The 15,492-nt window shown below is 40.3% G+C and overlaps 1 protein-coding gene across 1 annotated transcript; it reads left to right on the plus strand.

The window, feature by feature from the left end:
* Positions 1-1,913: 1,913 nt before the first annotated feature.
* On the plus strand, positions 1,914-14,973 carry mpp4b (MAGUK p55 scaffold protein 4b; the record flags this gene model as incomplete). Its single annotated transcript, XM_079263645.1, has 21 exons — positions 1,914-1,971; positions 2,049-2,170; positions 2,326-2,403; positions 2,489-2,572; positions 4,870-5,001; positions 8,090-8,171; positions 9,512-9,597; positions 9,873-9,947; positions 10,035-10,231; positions 11,344-11,402; positions 11,504-11,521; positions 11,632-11,673; positions 11,754-11,774; positions 11,913-11,927; positions 12,023-12,064; positions 12,168-12,341; positions 12,436-12,516; positions 12,612-12,705; positions 14,328-14,436; positions 14,532-14,666; positions 14,782-14,973. The coding sequence occupies 21 exons, from the start codon at positions 1,914-1,916 to the stop codon at positions 14,971-14,973; spliced, it is 1,896 nt and encodes a 631-aa protein (XP_079119771.1).
* Between the last annotated feature and the right edge of the window lie 519 nt (positions 14,974-15,492).

Below are 15,492 nucleotides of genomic sequence, written 5' to 3' on the forward strand. Positions count from 1 at the left end.
TCCTCTTCTTCTGTAACTACAGAAATTTGCCAGATGGGTGTTTACCACTTGATGAGCTCCTCCTACTTCCCAACACTTTGCCTGTCATCTTAAACAAGCAGCGCTTTGCAGGACGCTTGCAAAGCTTGTCGGCGATCGTCAACATACATACAGGAAGTAAAAGTTGTTTTACCAAGGTGTCAAACTGAGAAAGATTACGTTAAATTGCTGTTGAAGCTGAATAATTTCCTAGAAATATGGCACATTTCAGTTGGCATTGTTGTTTCGTGAGATTAGTCTCTTTGTTCATATCAGTGCAGCCCTGAAAGTGTGCCATTAACCCCTGACCCTGTTCATGCCGGTGGAGCTGGAGCCGCACGCTTCAGTCCATGTCAGCCTGGTTTTACGGCTTAATTACAGACACAGTTGTACAGTTAATTGAAACTTCTGCTTTTTGAAACATAGAAATATACTCTGAGGATATTTCATTCTGGATTTAGTTGTTGCGATGCGATGACATAAAGAAATCTGAGGTCAGCGTGTTGCACTTTGGAGGAACTTCATGGAAACAGGTTGAAAGTCAAAGAAATGGTGGAAATGACCTTATCTAAACACAAATAACTTTCCTCTATATTAGAAGCACTTGTTCAATAACTTAATATAAATATCTAATCAGCCAATCACACAGCAGAAACTATATTTAGTCATGTAGACATGATCAAAATGAGTGGCTGAAGGTCGAAGAATGAGGTAGAAAGGGGAATTAAGAAACTGAGCGTGGCATGGTTGTTGGTCTGAGGATAGCAGAAACTGCTGATCTGCTGGGATTTTCACACACGACCATCTGTAGGGTTTACAGAGATGGTCTGAAGAGGAGAAAATGTATAGTGAGGAGCAGATGTCTGGACCAACATGACATCCATGATGAGAATCTCCCGTTCCACCACGTCCCAAAGCTGCTCTGTTGGATGGAGATCTGGTGACTGTGGAGGCCGTTGGAGGACAGTGAACTCATCGTTGTGTTGAAGAAAGCACGGTGCATCATTCTGCTGGAAGTTTCCATCAGAAGATGCTACACTGTGCTCATAAAGGGACGGACATGGTCAGCAGCAAGAGAAGTAGAAGTCAGCAGTAAATTGAGCCCAAAATGTCCAAAAAAAATGTCTCCCACACCATTACGCCACCAGCAGCCTAAAGCATTGATGCAAATCAGGCTGGATTCATGTTTCCATCTTCTATTGTCCAGTTCTGGTGAGTGTGTGTGATTTGTAGCCTCAGTTTCCTGTTCTTACTGAGAGGAGGGAACCCGGTGTGGTCTTCTGCTGTTGGAGACCATCTGCTTCCAGGCTGGACGTGTGTTCAGAAATGCTATTCTGCATATTTTTCCTGTTGTCTTTTTTTTTTTTTTTCTTTTCTTGTATTTTTTTCTTCTTTTTTCCCTTTTTTTCTTGCTTTTTTTTCCTCTTTTTTTCCCCTTTTTTTCCATTCCTGTTGTCTTTCTGTCATCTGACATCAACAAGACACTCTGGTCCAGACAACAACTGCATAACAACAATGCCACGTTCAAAGTAACCTAAATCCTTTTCCTTCATAATTCTGCACAGTTTGAACTTGAGCGAGTCGTCTTCAACACGTCTACATGAGCTGCTGCGATCTGATTAGATATTTGTGTTAACATGTAACTGAACAAGTGTGATTAAAGTGAGTGTTGTTTGTATAGTCGTGTGTATCATTCTGTTGATTAACAGAATAATCAGTGACATCAGAACATTTCCTCATCAGGAATGTTGCAAACAGGAATGTTGTGTATTTACAGGGATAAAGCAGCTTGCCTCCAGTCCTCTGACATAAATCCTTTTACCCTCAGGTTTACTGCCTGTCCTAGAGAGCAGTCAACAGGTGGTCGGTGTCAAGGGTCGGGGGGTCCAGGGACCATGAGGCAGGCGGTGGCAGCTCAGGTGTTAAACCCCCACTTTGAGCTTGGAGAGCAAGGTGGGTGAGAGGCATGTAAATGTTTTTACCAGCATGAGCTGCTTCTGCTGGCTGATTGGAAGACGTTTGTGCTTCAGGCCTGCGTCAGATCCTGTCAGATGTGATTGAGGAGGTGAAGCGCTCCATCAGTCAGGACATCGATGGAGCTGAGATTCTCCACAGTCTGCTAAACTCCCCCTGGCTGCAGTCGCTGCTTAAGGTCTGAAAACACACACACACATAGATTTCCTCCACTTCTTCATCATTCTCCAAAATGAATTAAAGGAAGAAAAGACTGTTTTGGCATTTTTGTCAGAACTCATCACCGTTTCTTGACAATGTAGTGAGGATAAATGTTTATTAATGTGTTTTTAGGTGTATGGATGTCTTCAAAAGTACCTGAGAAAATCTCCAGCACCAGTTCTGGAGTATGCGTCAGGACTGTCTCTTCAGGTTCGTTTATCAACCCTAATGTGCTGTTCGTAGTCGTTGGAATGGACTTCCTCTTTTTTCATTGTGAATGTGTTGTTTTATGTAGCTGCTTATTGACATCAGATCATCGCCTTGCTGCTCTGAAGAGGCCAAAGAGTTGTACCGTCTGCTGCGGCAGCCGCACATGCAGGTGAGAAAACTCATCTGAGGTGTTTCAGTCTTCTAACATGCAGCAAAGATCGACCCAGTGACGATGTGCTGAACCTGGTAGAGACACCGTTTTCAAAAATTATTGTATAGAAAATGTAAATAAAACAAAAATTCAATTTTCAATTAAATTCAATTCAACTTTTTTTATATAGCGTCAAATCACGGCAATGCCATCTCAAGATGCTTTACAGACAGGAAAAAAAAACATAATGAAAGCCAGTTCATAATAGCCTATATAAGGAAACCAACAGATTGAGTTGGAGGCTCCAACTCAATCTCCCATCCTGAGCAAGCACACTGGTGACAGTGGGAAGGAAAAAACTCCCTTTTAACAGGAAGAAAACCTCCGGCAGAATTTGGCTCAAGGACAGGCAGCCACCTGCTTCTGCTGTGTGGGGGGAAGAGGACAGAAAGACAACAGACAACAGGACAATTATTTACAAATCTCATAAACATATATTTTATTCCCAATAGAACATAAACAACATATTGAATGTTGAAAGAAACATTTTACTATTTCAGAGTAAATATTATTTCATTTTGAATTGATGGCAGAAACACAAAAAACCTGTTGGTGAAAGGTCTGGACTGCAGGCAGACCAGTTTGTTTTTTTTTTTGTGATGGATGCAGGATGTGGTTCAGCGTTGTCTTGCTGAAATCTGCAAAGTCTTCCCTGAAAGAGACGTTGTCTGGATGGGGGCAGATGTTGCTCTAAAACCTCCATGTACTTTTCAGGGTTGATGGAGCTTCCCAGATGTGGAAGCTGCCCACGTCATAGACACTAATGCAACCCCATACCATCAGAGATGCAGCTTTTCTACTGTCCACTGATAACCAGCTGGATGGTGCCTCTCCTCTTTAGTCTGCAGTATTCACCATCCATGCTTTCCAGAAAGAATTCAGAGTTTTTGGTCTAGAGAAGATGGAGGTGTTTCAGGATTGTGTTCACATGTTTTTATTTTTATTTATGATGGAGGTTTAACCTGCATCTGTGGATTTCATGGTGAACTGTGTGTACAGTCAGTGATTTCTGGAAGTCCTCCTGAGTCCATGCAGTGATTTCCATTAGAGGATCATGTCTGTTTTTGTTGCAGAAGATTAAGGTTAAGAATTTTGACCTTCACCTTCCCTTTTCATTCTCTGATTTTTGTTGATCATCAGATTGGTTAACAACCGTGAATTGGAATAAGTGTTACAGAAAATGGATGGATGAATGAATGGATGGATGGATGGATGGATAAACCTACGTTAAACTTCACACCTGACAGGCTCCACCTCCCCACAATGCTCCTTTCATACTTCATCATGTTACTACCTGTAACCAATTAAAATTATTAGAAGTCAAACGCTCCTCCAGACGTTTGTGATTTGTGCCAATTATGTTTCCAGCCTTTTGCTGCCCCTCTTTAATCTTTTTAGAGTGTGTTGCTGCCATTTAATTCAAAATGAGTTCACCTCGTCAATGAAAATGTTTCAGTTTGAACATTCATTCATTCATTCATTTATTCGTTCATTCATTATCCTAACCACTTGATGAAGGGTCGCTGGGAATCTGGAGCCTATCCCAGCAGTCTTTGGGCAAAAGGCTGGGTACACCCTGGACAGCTCGCCAGTCCATCACAGGCAGTTTGAACATCTAATATGTTTTTATGCTTAGCTGCAAATAAAATATGGGAGTTATGAGATTTTCAAATAATTAAATTTCTGTTTTTATTTACATTCAATACAGTGTCCCAATTTTTTTTTTTTTTTTTAATTGTAGTGGAAATATACAACATGAAGCACAGAGGTCAGGGTGACTTCTGTGGAAGATGTATTGTTTACATGAGGCTTAGGCTGAATATAGTTCTTATGCAGAAATACAGAAACCAGACCATATGCAGAAATCATTTTTTCAATTTTGTCTTTAAACCAAAAAGTTCTACTTTGGTTTCAGTGGAACCCAAAACACTTTCCTGACAACTCAAAGCTCATCCACATGTCCTTTGTAAAACTACAGACTAGCAGTAATGTTCTGTTGGAGAGTTGTAATGTCTCCTTGCAGCCCTGACATACAGTAAACATCGTAGTCTAGTGTTTTCCTGTCAGTAAACTCATGAATGTTGACATTAACCTAAAGGAAAGAGGCTAAGAACTGCTAAGAAGTTAATCTGGGTTCCCTGGAGCTTCCCTCTTCAGCTTCCTCCATTTACATAATTCCTGTAATCAACTTGTTTAACTTGTACTTTAACCTTTTAAAGGTGAGCTGATTTTGCTGTCTTGTGTGTGTTTTCCAGGCTCTTCTGTCAGCTCATGATACCGTGGCCCAGAAGGACTATGAGCCTGTGCTGCCACCAATGCCAGAGGAGCTTCCGGATGATGAGGAGGCCACTCGGATTGTATGTCTAGTGAAGAACAAACAGCCTCTGGTGAGCTCTGAACCTAATTCTTGTTAAAAAAAAAACTGCAAACCAAGCAACTGTTTTTGTGCCGGGTCATCAGAGTTTCTGTGGTAAGGCTTTATTGCTCAGCTGAAAATGTATGGTTTCTGTTTTGTAATTATTTCTCACACAAACAGGTTATCTGGAATCATGGAGTCCCAGTAAATACACTGATCTGAGCATAAGCTTTAGCCTAAAGATGGGTTTTATAACAACTGCTGCTATCCTCCTCTGTCGTTATTATTTTTGTTGGGAAAGAAATGCAAAGCAAATGGAATAAAAAAGAGCTGAGGTAACGTTTACTATTCAGGTACTTTTTTTTTAAGTGTCAGACTCAAACAGCTGATTCTTTTTATCAGAAAGATGGTAAAAACTAGAAACAATGTAAGTAAGAGAATTTGAGGTACAAACAAAAGAACTTCCTTTTTTCTGCCATTGAACATTTGTCCCATTGGGGGTTTAATGTCAAAAAGACGAGTTGTGAGACTCACAAGGTTGTGCCAATCTGTGAGTTTTATGTACAATGGAGTGTCATCAGCAAAAAGATTTTCATTTAATTCATGAGCCTGAATAGAAAACAGGAGGGGACCAAGGATTGAGCCTTGTGGTACACCACAACTGCACCAGGAAGGAGGTCAAATTGCTGAGGCATATAGAAAAGTATAACACGAATATTGTTCTATTAGAAAGATATTTGTGTTATAAGCTAAAAGCATAATTCTAACTCAAGACACCAACGATGGAGGAGGATGTTATGATCAACAGTATTTCACCGATAGTTGCTCTTTTCTTATGTTCTAACTGTGGATTTCACTCAAGTTCACTAATGCCGGCAATGTGAGTCATTTCTCACAAGGTTTTGAGTCTTTATGTTTTGTCTAATAAGCAAGTTTGACCTAATTTACAGAAACATTTCAGACAGGTCGTTTAGGCAAAGGGTCTGAATACCTACTGTAAATGGTATATTACAGTCTAATATTTGCAAAAACATTTTCAATAAATTAACAAAACTCTACTGAGATATACTTTTACTTATACATTAGATATACTGTTTTTCTTTTTAAAAAAATCCTTTGTAACTTCAATACATGTGGATAAATTCATAAATTAGGACTAGAAATAATATATTTTGGTGAACTGGCCTTTAAATTGCCTATAATCTGTTGATAAAACGTACTTTGAACCAAGGCAGAAATTTGATGCTCACGACTTAGCATTGTAGCGAGATCTGTAACAGCTGACAATATCCAGCAGAGACCAGATGTTTTGCTTTTATAATCTCATTTGTGCAATTTGCAGGTGGATTTGTGATGCTAACTAGATGCTATCCATCTGAAAAGTGCTTTATGTCTATGCCTTCTGTTGCTCCTTTGTGGGCTTTTTGGGGTCACTCATATGATTTGTTCTCAGCCTGTAGAGCCTCTTCGTCTTCCTTTTGATTGACTGTACTGTCTCACAGCTGGGCGACCATCGCAGATTTAAGCTGCCAGGCGCTTCCCCGCCCTGTGGTAAACAATCCAAAGGGGGGGCCCATAGTCACTGGTGCACTGTACTTCAGAGAGATGAAGCATTTGGGGTGCAGAGCCCTAAAGTGGAGAGCCTGAAGGAATCCCCGTGGAGTGATGTATGGAGGGGAAGCTGTCCATCAATTGACCAACCGTTTCACCCAGAAGGGGCTCGGCGTTACCCTCCACCTGGACACAAGCCGATGAGCTGCTATCAGACATGCTGTAGGAAGCCAATGAGACAGAGTAACGTTCGTTACACCGACCTGCTCTGGGAGCAAAGGTTAAACCACTCTGCTCCTTCAGTCTACAGCTCTGTTCGGATCGGTAAGAAAAGATGCGGACTTTGTTTCAAGTAACACTTTTTTTATTGAAGCACTTTTAAATTAAAGCTGTACGATACTTTTGAGAAATAACGCCTTGATTATTCCCCATTTCTCCCTCTCCACCCATCATTCCTCCATCTACTTTTAATCTCTCATGGATTAATGGTGTCTCTTTTCTCATTGGAGACAACATCGTAGAAGATGGAGCAGCCTCAATGCCTCTCCCCACATCTTGCCGCTGGACTACGTCTTCTTCATGTTTCGCTGTACCTTACTACCCCAATGTAGATGGCCACCACCACCCCAGCCTGCCTCGAAGGCTTCAAACCCAGAGCCCTCAGATCCACACGGCTCCACCCAGCCCGATGCGCCCTCGCCACCTTCTGTACGAGCCTCCTGTGGACCTCGCCAAGCAGGAGAGCCTGGACGAATTGAGGACAACCATGCAGCTGGCCACCAGCTCCATGGAGAGCAGCACCAAAGACATCAAACTCCTCGGGGAGAAGATGGCAGCCGCTACGGAGCGCATGACGGAGATGGCGCAAGACAACTCCCAGGCTGTGGTACTCCTCACACAGGTGGTGGAGCAGTTGCAAACACTCCTAACCACTAGCAAGACTGACTTAAGCTCCCTAAAGCCACCAGATACAGAACAGAGCTCTTCGTTGACACAACGGTCTAGATGTTCCTCCTTCTCCTCCAGCGGCAACTCTTTGGAGACCCCGTCCACCTCTCATGTTACAGGCTGTCACTCTGCGTCGTGTCATGGATCGCTTGAAACCCTCAAAACAAAAAACCATCAGAAGCAGAAGAAACACAACCACCCTGACCTGAAAGCATCCAGACATCCTCTCACAAACGGCCTGTTAGATGAGGCTGAGAATTCGTCCACATCTCTGAAGGGTCGTCGGAAGAAAAAGAAGAAGGGGAAATGAGATGATGAAGAGCGTCCAAACATAACAACCTTCTGGTCCATCTTCGCTAAATGGCTAACCTGCAAATGCACAGTGGTAGTTAATGAATTTTTTTTTTATTACTTCATGTTCATCCTTCATCCTGTCTGGAGCTTCATTCAAGAACTTCTGCTCATGTCCTCTTGATTTAACCTCCTTCCATTTCACTCCACAGTGTTTGTGTCCTGTCACGATTTTCCACAGGCTGCATCAGTTTTCTTTACATCAGTGCGATTCCAGTAAGTCTGTTTCTGTTGTGCTTCACTTCACCTGCCATCTTTTCTGTTTTTAGGGGGCGACCATAAAGAGAAACGAAATCACGGGGGAGATTTTTGTAGCTCGGGTGATTCACGGGGGGCTGGCTGATCGAAGTGGTGAGTTGATGGTTTTCTTGTTCTACCTTAAATCTTGTTTACCAAACAGACTGTTTGGCTGAAACCATGTTGATCTGAACCACTGTGGTGCTCGGAAAAAAACTTCTTTAAAAGCTTTAAATCAGAACTTTAGTTGTGTTGAGATCAAATTAAACTATCACACTCTTTTTTTCAGGGCATCATTCACCTGTATTACGACTTAAGAGCTTATTCGATCAATTTGACCTCATTCCAGGTTCATTTGAGGTATTGACTTGAAAGTCTGACCTAAATATGACTAATTAAGAGTCTTTGAAATAGTGAGCCTCAAGGTATAACAGTTTCCAGTTCTTGACCAATATGAGGTGATGAAGTATAGTGCTTTTTCTGCTCAGGGGGGAGGGTCTGGGATGCATCTGTCCCATTCAGGACTTTTTCTTCCTCATGCTTATCAGGAAATGATAATAAGAAATGAGAAGTCAGGGTGAGCTATGAGGATAAGTTAGCTGAGGGCTACCAGGGGTGATAGCAGGACTGGCTTCTCATATCATCTGTGTAGAGCTTAACCATTAAATGCAGCATGCTCCATATCTGATTCCTTTTGCATCTTTTCATGGTAAAAGATGCAAAAGGAATTTTTTGCATCTTTGAATCTTCGCTCAGCACGTTTTTGAGCATTCTGACCCTTGTCTTCTGCCCCCTGGTGGATATCTTGTGCACTGCAATTACTTTGACATATCACATGGTAAAAAATAGTAAATATGCTTTTTTTGTCCAGATTTTGTTTAAGTGAAAAATGAAATATTCAGATTAAAAATATGTTTTTTTTCCCCCAATTTTCTCTTGGATTGGGCTTAAAAGTGTTACCTACTTTCTGGTTTTAATTTTCTGGGACTTTAAGGAATAATAAGAAAATTTAAACCATAATAAATTTGACTGATATTTAGCATTGTCTTTCCTCAGACATAACAGACTAATTTACATGTCAATGAGGCTACAATTTGGATGACAAATTTAACATACATAAATGACTTTTTAGGATTGCAGACTGTCGTTATCATGATCTGAACCACTTTTTGTCTTAACCATAATAGCTCAGTATTTCTGTCAGTAATCCCTTCCTTTTTGTACCATACCAGTTTGTAGTATCTCCAGCATTTACATTTCCCAGTGCAAATGTGATTAAGCTGGTTATAAATAGGATACTGGCTCTGCTGTCATGAATAAAGAGTAAGATTGATACTTCATTAATAGGCTCAGTATGTTTTCCACAGGCCGATGTGATTGATTTTTAGACGTGTGGTTTCTGGACAAAACTAAATGATGACCAGTTTTAATTAAAAAGGTTTTGATGTGTTCAGGTCTGCTGCATGCAGGAGACAGGATTGTAGAGGTGAATGGGTTTCCTGTGGATGGGATGGAACCAGAACAAGTCATCCAAGTTGTGGTAGGTGATGAATCACAATGTCTCCTGTTAAATGTTGTGTATTTAGGCCTTTATAAAGAAAACTAAAAGGATATTTCGCATTGTTGTACTTGTTAAACTTTGTTATAATGTCTTTTTTATCTCTAAAATGTGACATAAGTCTAAATATAAACCTGTTTGTATTGTAAAGTGTTTCAAACAGTATAGATGAAGAGAAATGAAGACAAATCTGATGAAAAGTTGAAACAGCCATCAGTTTAGTTCTTAACCCACTTTGTTTCTTTCCATCTAACCAGCAAGCTCGGTCACATGGTACCATCATGTTTAAAGTTGTTCCCATCACAGAGAGGGCGGTCCACAACCAGACCATGGCAAGTCAACCTCCTCCTCAGCACATTTACCTTTGGCACCTTTACGCCCTAACTCACACATTAACTAATTAATCCTTTGTGTATCAGCTCTATGTGCGGGCCATGGCTGACTACAGTCCTCAGCAGGACCCCACCATCCCGTGCGCGGATGCTGGTATGAGCTTCAGAAAGGGCGACGTGCTTGAGATCGTGGATCAGACAGACGCCCTCTGGTGGCAGGCCAAGAAACTGCCCAGCAGCACGGCCTGCGCCGGCCTCATCCCCTCCACCAACCTGCTCAAACGGTCAGACTGAGGATTTAACACCAGAAACACTTCAGCTAACTTCTGATGTGACTTTTTTTTTTTGCCTAAATTGATTTGTTTATTTGTTTTTTTTTGTTTGTTTGTTTTTTTTTTTTTTAATTAATCTGCAACATCTATTTATCTGATCCTTCCAGGACAAGTTTTGTGTTTCAGTTTATTACCCTGTTTTTTCTTTCAGAATTATTGAACATTCACGTTTATTTGATATTTTCAACAAAATGACCTTTTCTTTCTTTCAAAGTTTTTAAATTTTGAAATTAAGTAAAAGATTCGGGATGAAGATATCGCTTTGGAAAGAGAAGTTATGTAGAGTCTGTACGTTTTGTTCTGGAAAATGAATCCAGTTCGGTGTTTCTTCATGCATGCCTCTTTTTAAATCTGTCTAAAGATTATTGTTTGTTTGTTTTTTAGTTTGTAGAAATGTGAAAAAAGCCTTCAGTTTGCACCATTTGGGGGTTTTGTTTAGATATGTGTTGCAGAAGTTGACCGCTGTTCATCAGACTTCATGATATTTTTTCAGAATTTGCTCATATTTAATTGACTCATTTTCCCACCTTTAAATACAAAATCTTAGCTGTGCTAAAACAACTTAACTGTCTGCTAAAACAATGCCAAAACATGATTATTTGTTGTTTTTTTCTCCTGTAAAATCATATTTTTTCTTCATATTTTTGCTCAGTAGATTAAAATATTTCCAAAGTTTCCCATACTTATTTAGATTTTTATTTATTTATTTACCTTTCTGTTACTCTCAAACATGGGTTTAAAGGCCTTTTATGTGATGCTACAAGCAAACATCTCAGGAAGTTCCAATAGAAACAAAGAAAACTGCAACTAGAAAACACATTGCTATCTTTGTTTGGCCTTTTACTGCTTCGGGGGCATCACATATTTAGACTTCTAGTGTGCAGAAAAAGTTTTCTAAACTGGGTTGCTCCCAAACCTGACCATTAGAGCAGTATTTAAATCAGTACTGGAGGAGAGATGTGACAAATTTACAGCTTGAAGCTTCATAATCATGAGATTTTTTTCTAAAGTAAAGCTCATCCGCAGAGTTTTTGTTTTTAATCTGAACCTGCTTGTTGAAACAGGAAGCAGAGGGAGTTCTGGTGGTCTCAGCCTTACCAGCCTCACGGCTGCATGCAGATCTGTAAGTCCTCCATATTTTCTAACAGCACATCTCAGACTTTAAGTCCTCTGCATGACTTCACAGAGCAGATTTCTTTGTGTTCTGCTTCCTGCTTACTGCAGTGAGCACAGTGGACGAAGGTAAGGAGAGATTGGACTCAAAGTGCAGCTGAAATTCCTGGTTGTGACAAGTTATTATTTGACATGTGTGACTTTTTATTTATTTATTTTTTTATTATCTCCATCTCCAGAGGACGACCTGATCGCCATTGATGACAAATGTGTTGAAGCAGGTAAACCTTTAAGCTTCTTTTATCTTTCATGCACCTTTGCTTCTTTGTGTTTTAACCTCGTGTGTCTTTCTTTGGGACAGACGAAGAGGCGTTTGAATCTGGTAGGTAAGTTTTTGTTGGTTTTATCTGTTTGTGTCTGACCGGAGCGGCAACTTGCTTCCTGTGCTTCATCTAAAAACATTCCCTCTTGCTTTTTTTTTTTTTTTTTTTTTTAAATATCTTCGGGGGGGAAATGTCAGAGGAGCTCAGAGAAGGTGAGAAAAACAAGAGTTAAAAGGCATCAGATGATTTAGCCTTTGATTGAAACACTGATGGTGCTAATTGTCTCTTCTTCTTCTTCTTCCACCAGAGGAGGATGACTTCAGCAGCAACATTGAAGGAGTGTATTTAGGTACATCTCTGAACTCTGCTGCAACACCAGCACATGCTGTGTGTGTGTGTGTGTGTTTTGGTGTTGTGCATCTTAATCATTCCTTCTTTATGTTACCCATCAGCTGGTTTCAGGCGCAGCATGCGTCTGTGTCGGCGACGCTGTCACAGCACCATCCACCCATCCTGCCACGCTCGCTGTCAGAGCAGCTGCTTCAGCGCCCTCAACAACCCGTATGAGGAGGTGGTGCGCTACCAGCGACACCCAGAGGACATAAACCGCCTCATCGCCCTCATAGGTGCTGAAATATCTTTCATTTGGAAGCTGCTGCTTCTTGTTTATCCATTTAAAATGTTAAAAGATGATTAAAAAAAAAATGCGTTTTTCTGAAGGTCCGTCTGGTGTGGGTGTGAATGAACTTCGTAGACGCTTGATTGAGATGAACCCGAACATCTTCCAGGGAGCTGTGCCTCGTATGTAAAACTTAAATTATTAATAAATAAGGACTTTTTTTCTGCTTTGAATCTCAGCTTTTGTGTGATGTGATACATATTTGTGTCCTCATCAGACACCACGAGAGCGCCCAGAGGCTACGAGGAGTCTGGCAGAGAATATTATTTCACCAGTCGAGAGGTCTTCGACAACATGGTCTACAACCACAGGTGGTGTTTCTTTTTACTGCTGCTCCATAGCATGAACTTCAGATGAATAGCTTGGTTTTCACATCACACTACCTATTACTGATGAAACCTTAAAAGCTCCAGTTTGGGATCTTTTATAACTCCAGTTCCAAAAAACATTGGTTTGCAAAATCTCATCAATCCATGTTTTATTCCCAGTAGAACATAAACAACATATGGTTCAGCGTCGTCTTGCTGAAATCTGCAAAGTCTTCCCTGAAAGAGACGTTGTCTGGATGGGAGCAGATGTTGCTCTAAAACCTTCATGTACTTTTCAGCGGTGATGGAGCTTTAGATGTGGAAGCTGCCCACACCACAGACACAAGAGGTGGGAAAATCGAATCATAAAATTTTTTTTAACAAAAAAATTTTTTTTTGTTAACATTTTTTTTTTCAAATAAATAAAAATAATCCATTATAATATTTTTGTCATTTTCATTATTTTTATTGATCTTTTTACTTGTCTTCTTGGGCATTATAGCAGCAGAATGATGGTCTGGCTGCTGTGTTATTTTTTTCTAAATTAAAATTTAAAAAATGACGAGCAAAAAAAAAAAACAAACAAAGTTTTATTATTTTTTGTTTTTAACATACAAAAATCACCAATATCAAAGAATTGTGAGAATCGCAATTTAAATCGAATCGGCACCCAAAAAATTGGAATCGAATCGTGACAAAAGCATATCGTCACTAATAGACACTAATGCAGCTCCATCAGAGATGCAGCTTCTCTACTGTCCACTGATAACCAGCTGGACGCTCCGTCTCCTCTCTAGTCTGCAGGACACACCGTCCATGCTTTCATAAAATAATTTCACATTTTCATCCAGTTTTCCACTCTGTCTCAGAGCATTTTAAACAAGCTTTGGTCCAGAGAAGATGGTGGTGATTCTGGCTTCTTCTTTGCATAACGGAGCTTTGACCTGCATTTGTGGATTAAAGTGTGAACTCTGTTTTCAGTCGCTGATTTCTGAAAGTCTTCCTGAGTCTATGCAGTGATTTCCATGTTTGGTTTTAATGCAGTACTGCATGAAGACCTGAAAATAACATAATCCAGTTTTGACCATTAGCTTTGTCCCATGCACACAGAGATTCCTTCTGATTCTTTTAATTTTTTCAAATTATACACTCAAGATGGTGGGAGCTTCAAAAGCTCCACAATATTAAGATGATGTACATTTTTCTGAAGTTGTTCCACTATTTTGAGAAACAGGTTGATGGACCTCTGTCCATGTCACAGGCTCCACCTCCAAAACACTTCTTTTATACCCAGTCATGTTATTGATCTGCTGCCAGTTGAATTAGTCGTCAATTTCTCCTCTAGTTGTTTTTGCTTTGTACCAAATACTTTTCCAGTCTTTTCTTGCTCCTGTTCCAACTTTTTACAGCTGTGTTATATCTGACATGTTTCTCTTCTGTGGCAAGAAAATATGGGTTCATGAGATTTGCAAATAATTTATTCCTGGTTTTTACTTGCTTACTACAAAGTGTCCAAACTTTCTTGGAATTTGGATTTCTATCCACATAAAAAAGCTGATTTATCTTCAATGAATGAGTCAGGTTTGAAGAGAACTGCTTTGTAAAAAGAGAAATATGCCCGTCAGGTTTGTGGAGTACGGGGAGTACAAAGGGAATATGTATGGCACCAGCATCGAGTCCGTTCGGGAAGTTTTAAACACTGGGAAGATTTGTGTGATTGACATCGAGGCGAACGTGAGTCCAGCATGATCAAAGCTCCTGTTTCAGGACAGTTTGCTGTTTTAAGATGCAGTAAAAGTCTTTTAATTCCACTGTTTTTCCATTTTCAGGCGATTCAGGCAGTGAGGACCCACGAACTGCAGGCCTACGTCATCTACATCAAACCTCCGACTCTGGAGCGCCTCAGAGAGACCAGACAGGATTCCTACATCACCACCAACTACTACGTCAACCGGCCCTTCAAAGTATGAGGTTTATGTTCCCTGTCTGCTTCGGGAAAATTACACTTAAACCTTGTTATTCAAAGTTTTTATTCATCTGAAGGTGAAATAAGTTTTGACAGTGGTCCTCCTTCATCAGGATGAAGACTTCCAGGAGATGGAGGAAGCAGCTCGGAAGATCGAGTCGCAGTACTTGCAGTTCTTTGATCATGTGATCGTGAACGATGAGCTGCAGGATTCCTGCGTGCAGCTTCTGACGGCGGTGAGGAAGGCACAAGATGAGCCTCAGTGGGTCCCTGCCAACTGGATACGACCCACGGCTGAATCATGAGAGGGACTGATGATACGGCAGCAAAACATGGCAGCAAATTTAGGCTTTTTTGTTTGTTTTCTTTTTACTGTACAAATAAAAATTCCTGACATGAGAAGTAGGTGATTGGGTGTTTCAGGGAAGTAAGAAGTGAAAGATATAAACACTTTGAGTTGTGTGTTTGTTCAAAGCTTGATCTGATCCTTAAGTCTCTTTAAATCCCCAAAGATAACACGGAGCTGGACTCAAGCCCGAGGAAAATCCTGAAACTGTGTCAAGATTTTTCCTTCCTTTTCACTAAATAAGACCGTATTAAACTCTTTCTTTTATGTGCTTTTGGAACTACAAGGTGTAAATTAGAAGAAAATAGTTTTCTGTTCAGAATGTTCTGCTCTGAATTATTATTTTACCAAAACACTTGAAATTCCTTCAGAAAGACACTGGATTCACTCAGAAAAAAAGAAAAATGCTTTCAGTTTGATATTCCTTCATTACTTAATTTTACAAAAAGTTTCACCTTTGCAGTACGTTTTTGTACGT

The sequence above is a fragment of the Telmatherina bonti genome (genome assembly GCF_933228915.1).
Source record: "Telmatherina bonti genome assembly, chromosome: 24".
NCBI lineage: Eukaryota > Metazoa > Chordata > Actinopteri > Atheriniformes > Telmatherinidae > Telmatherina > Telmatherina bonti.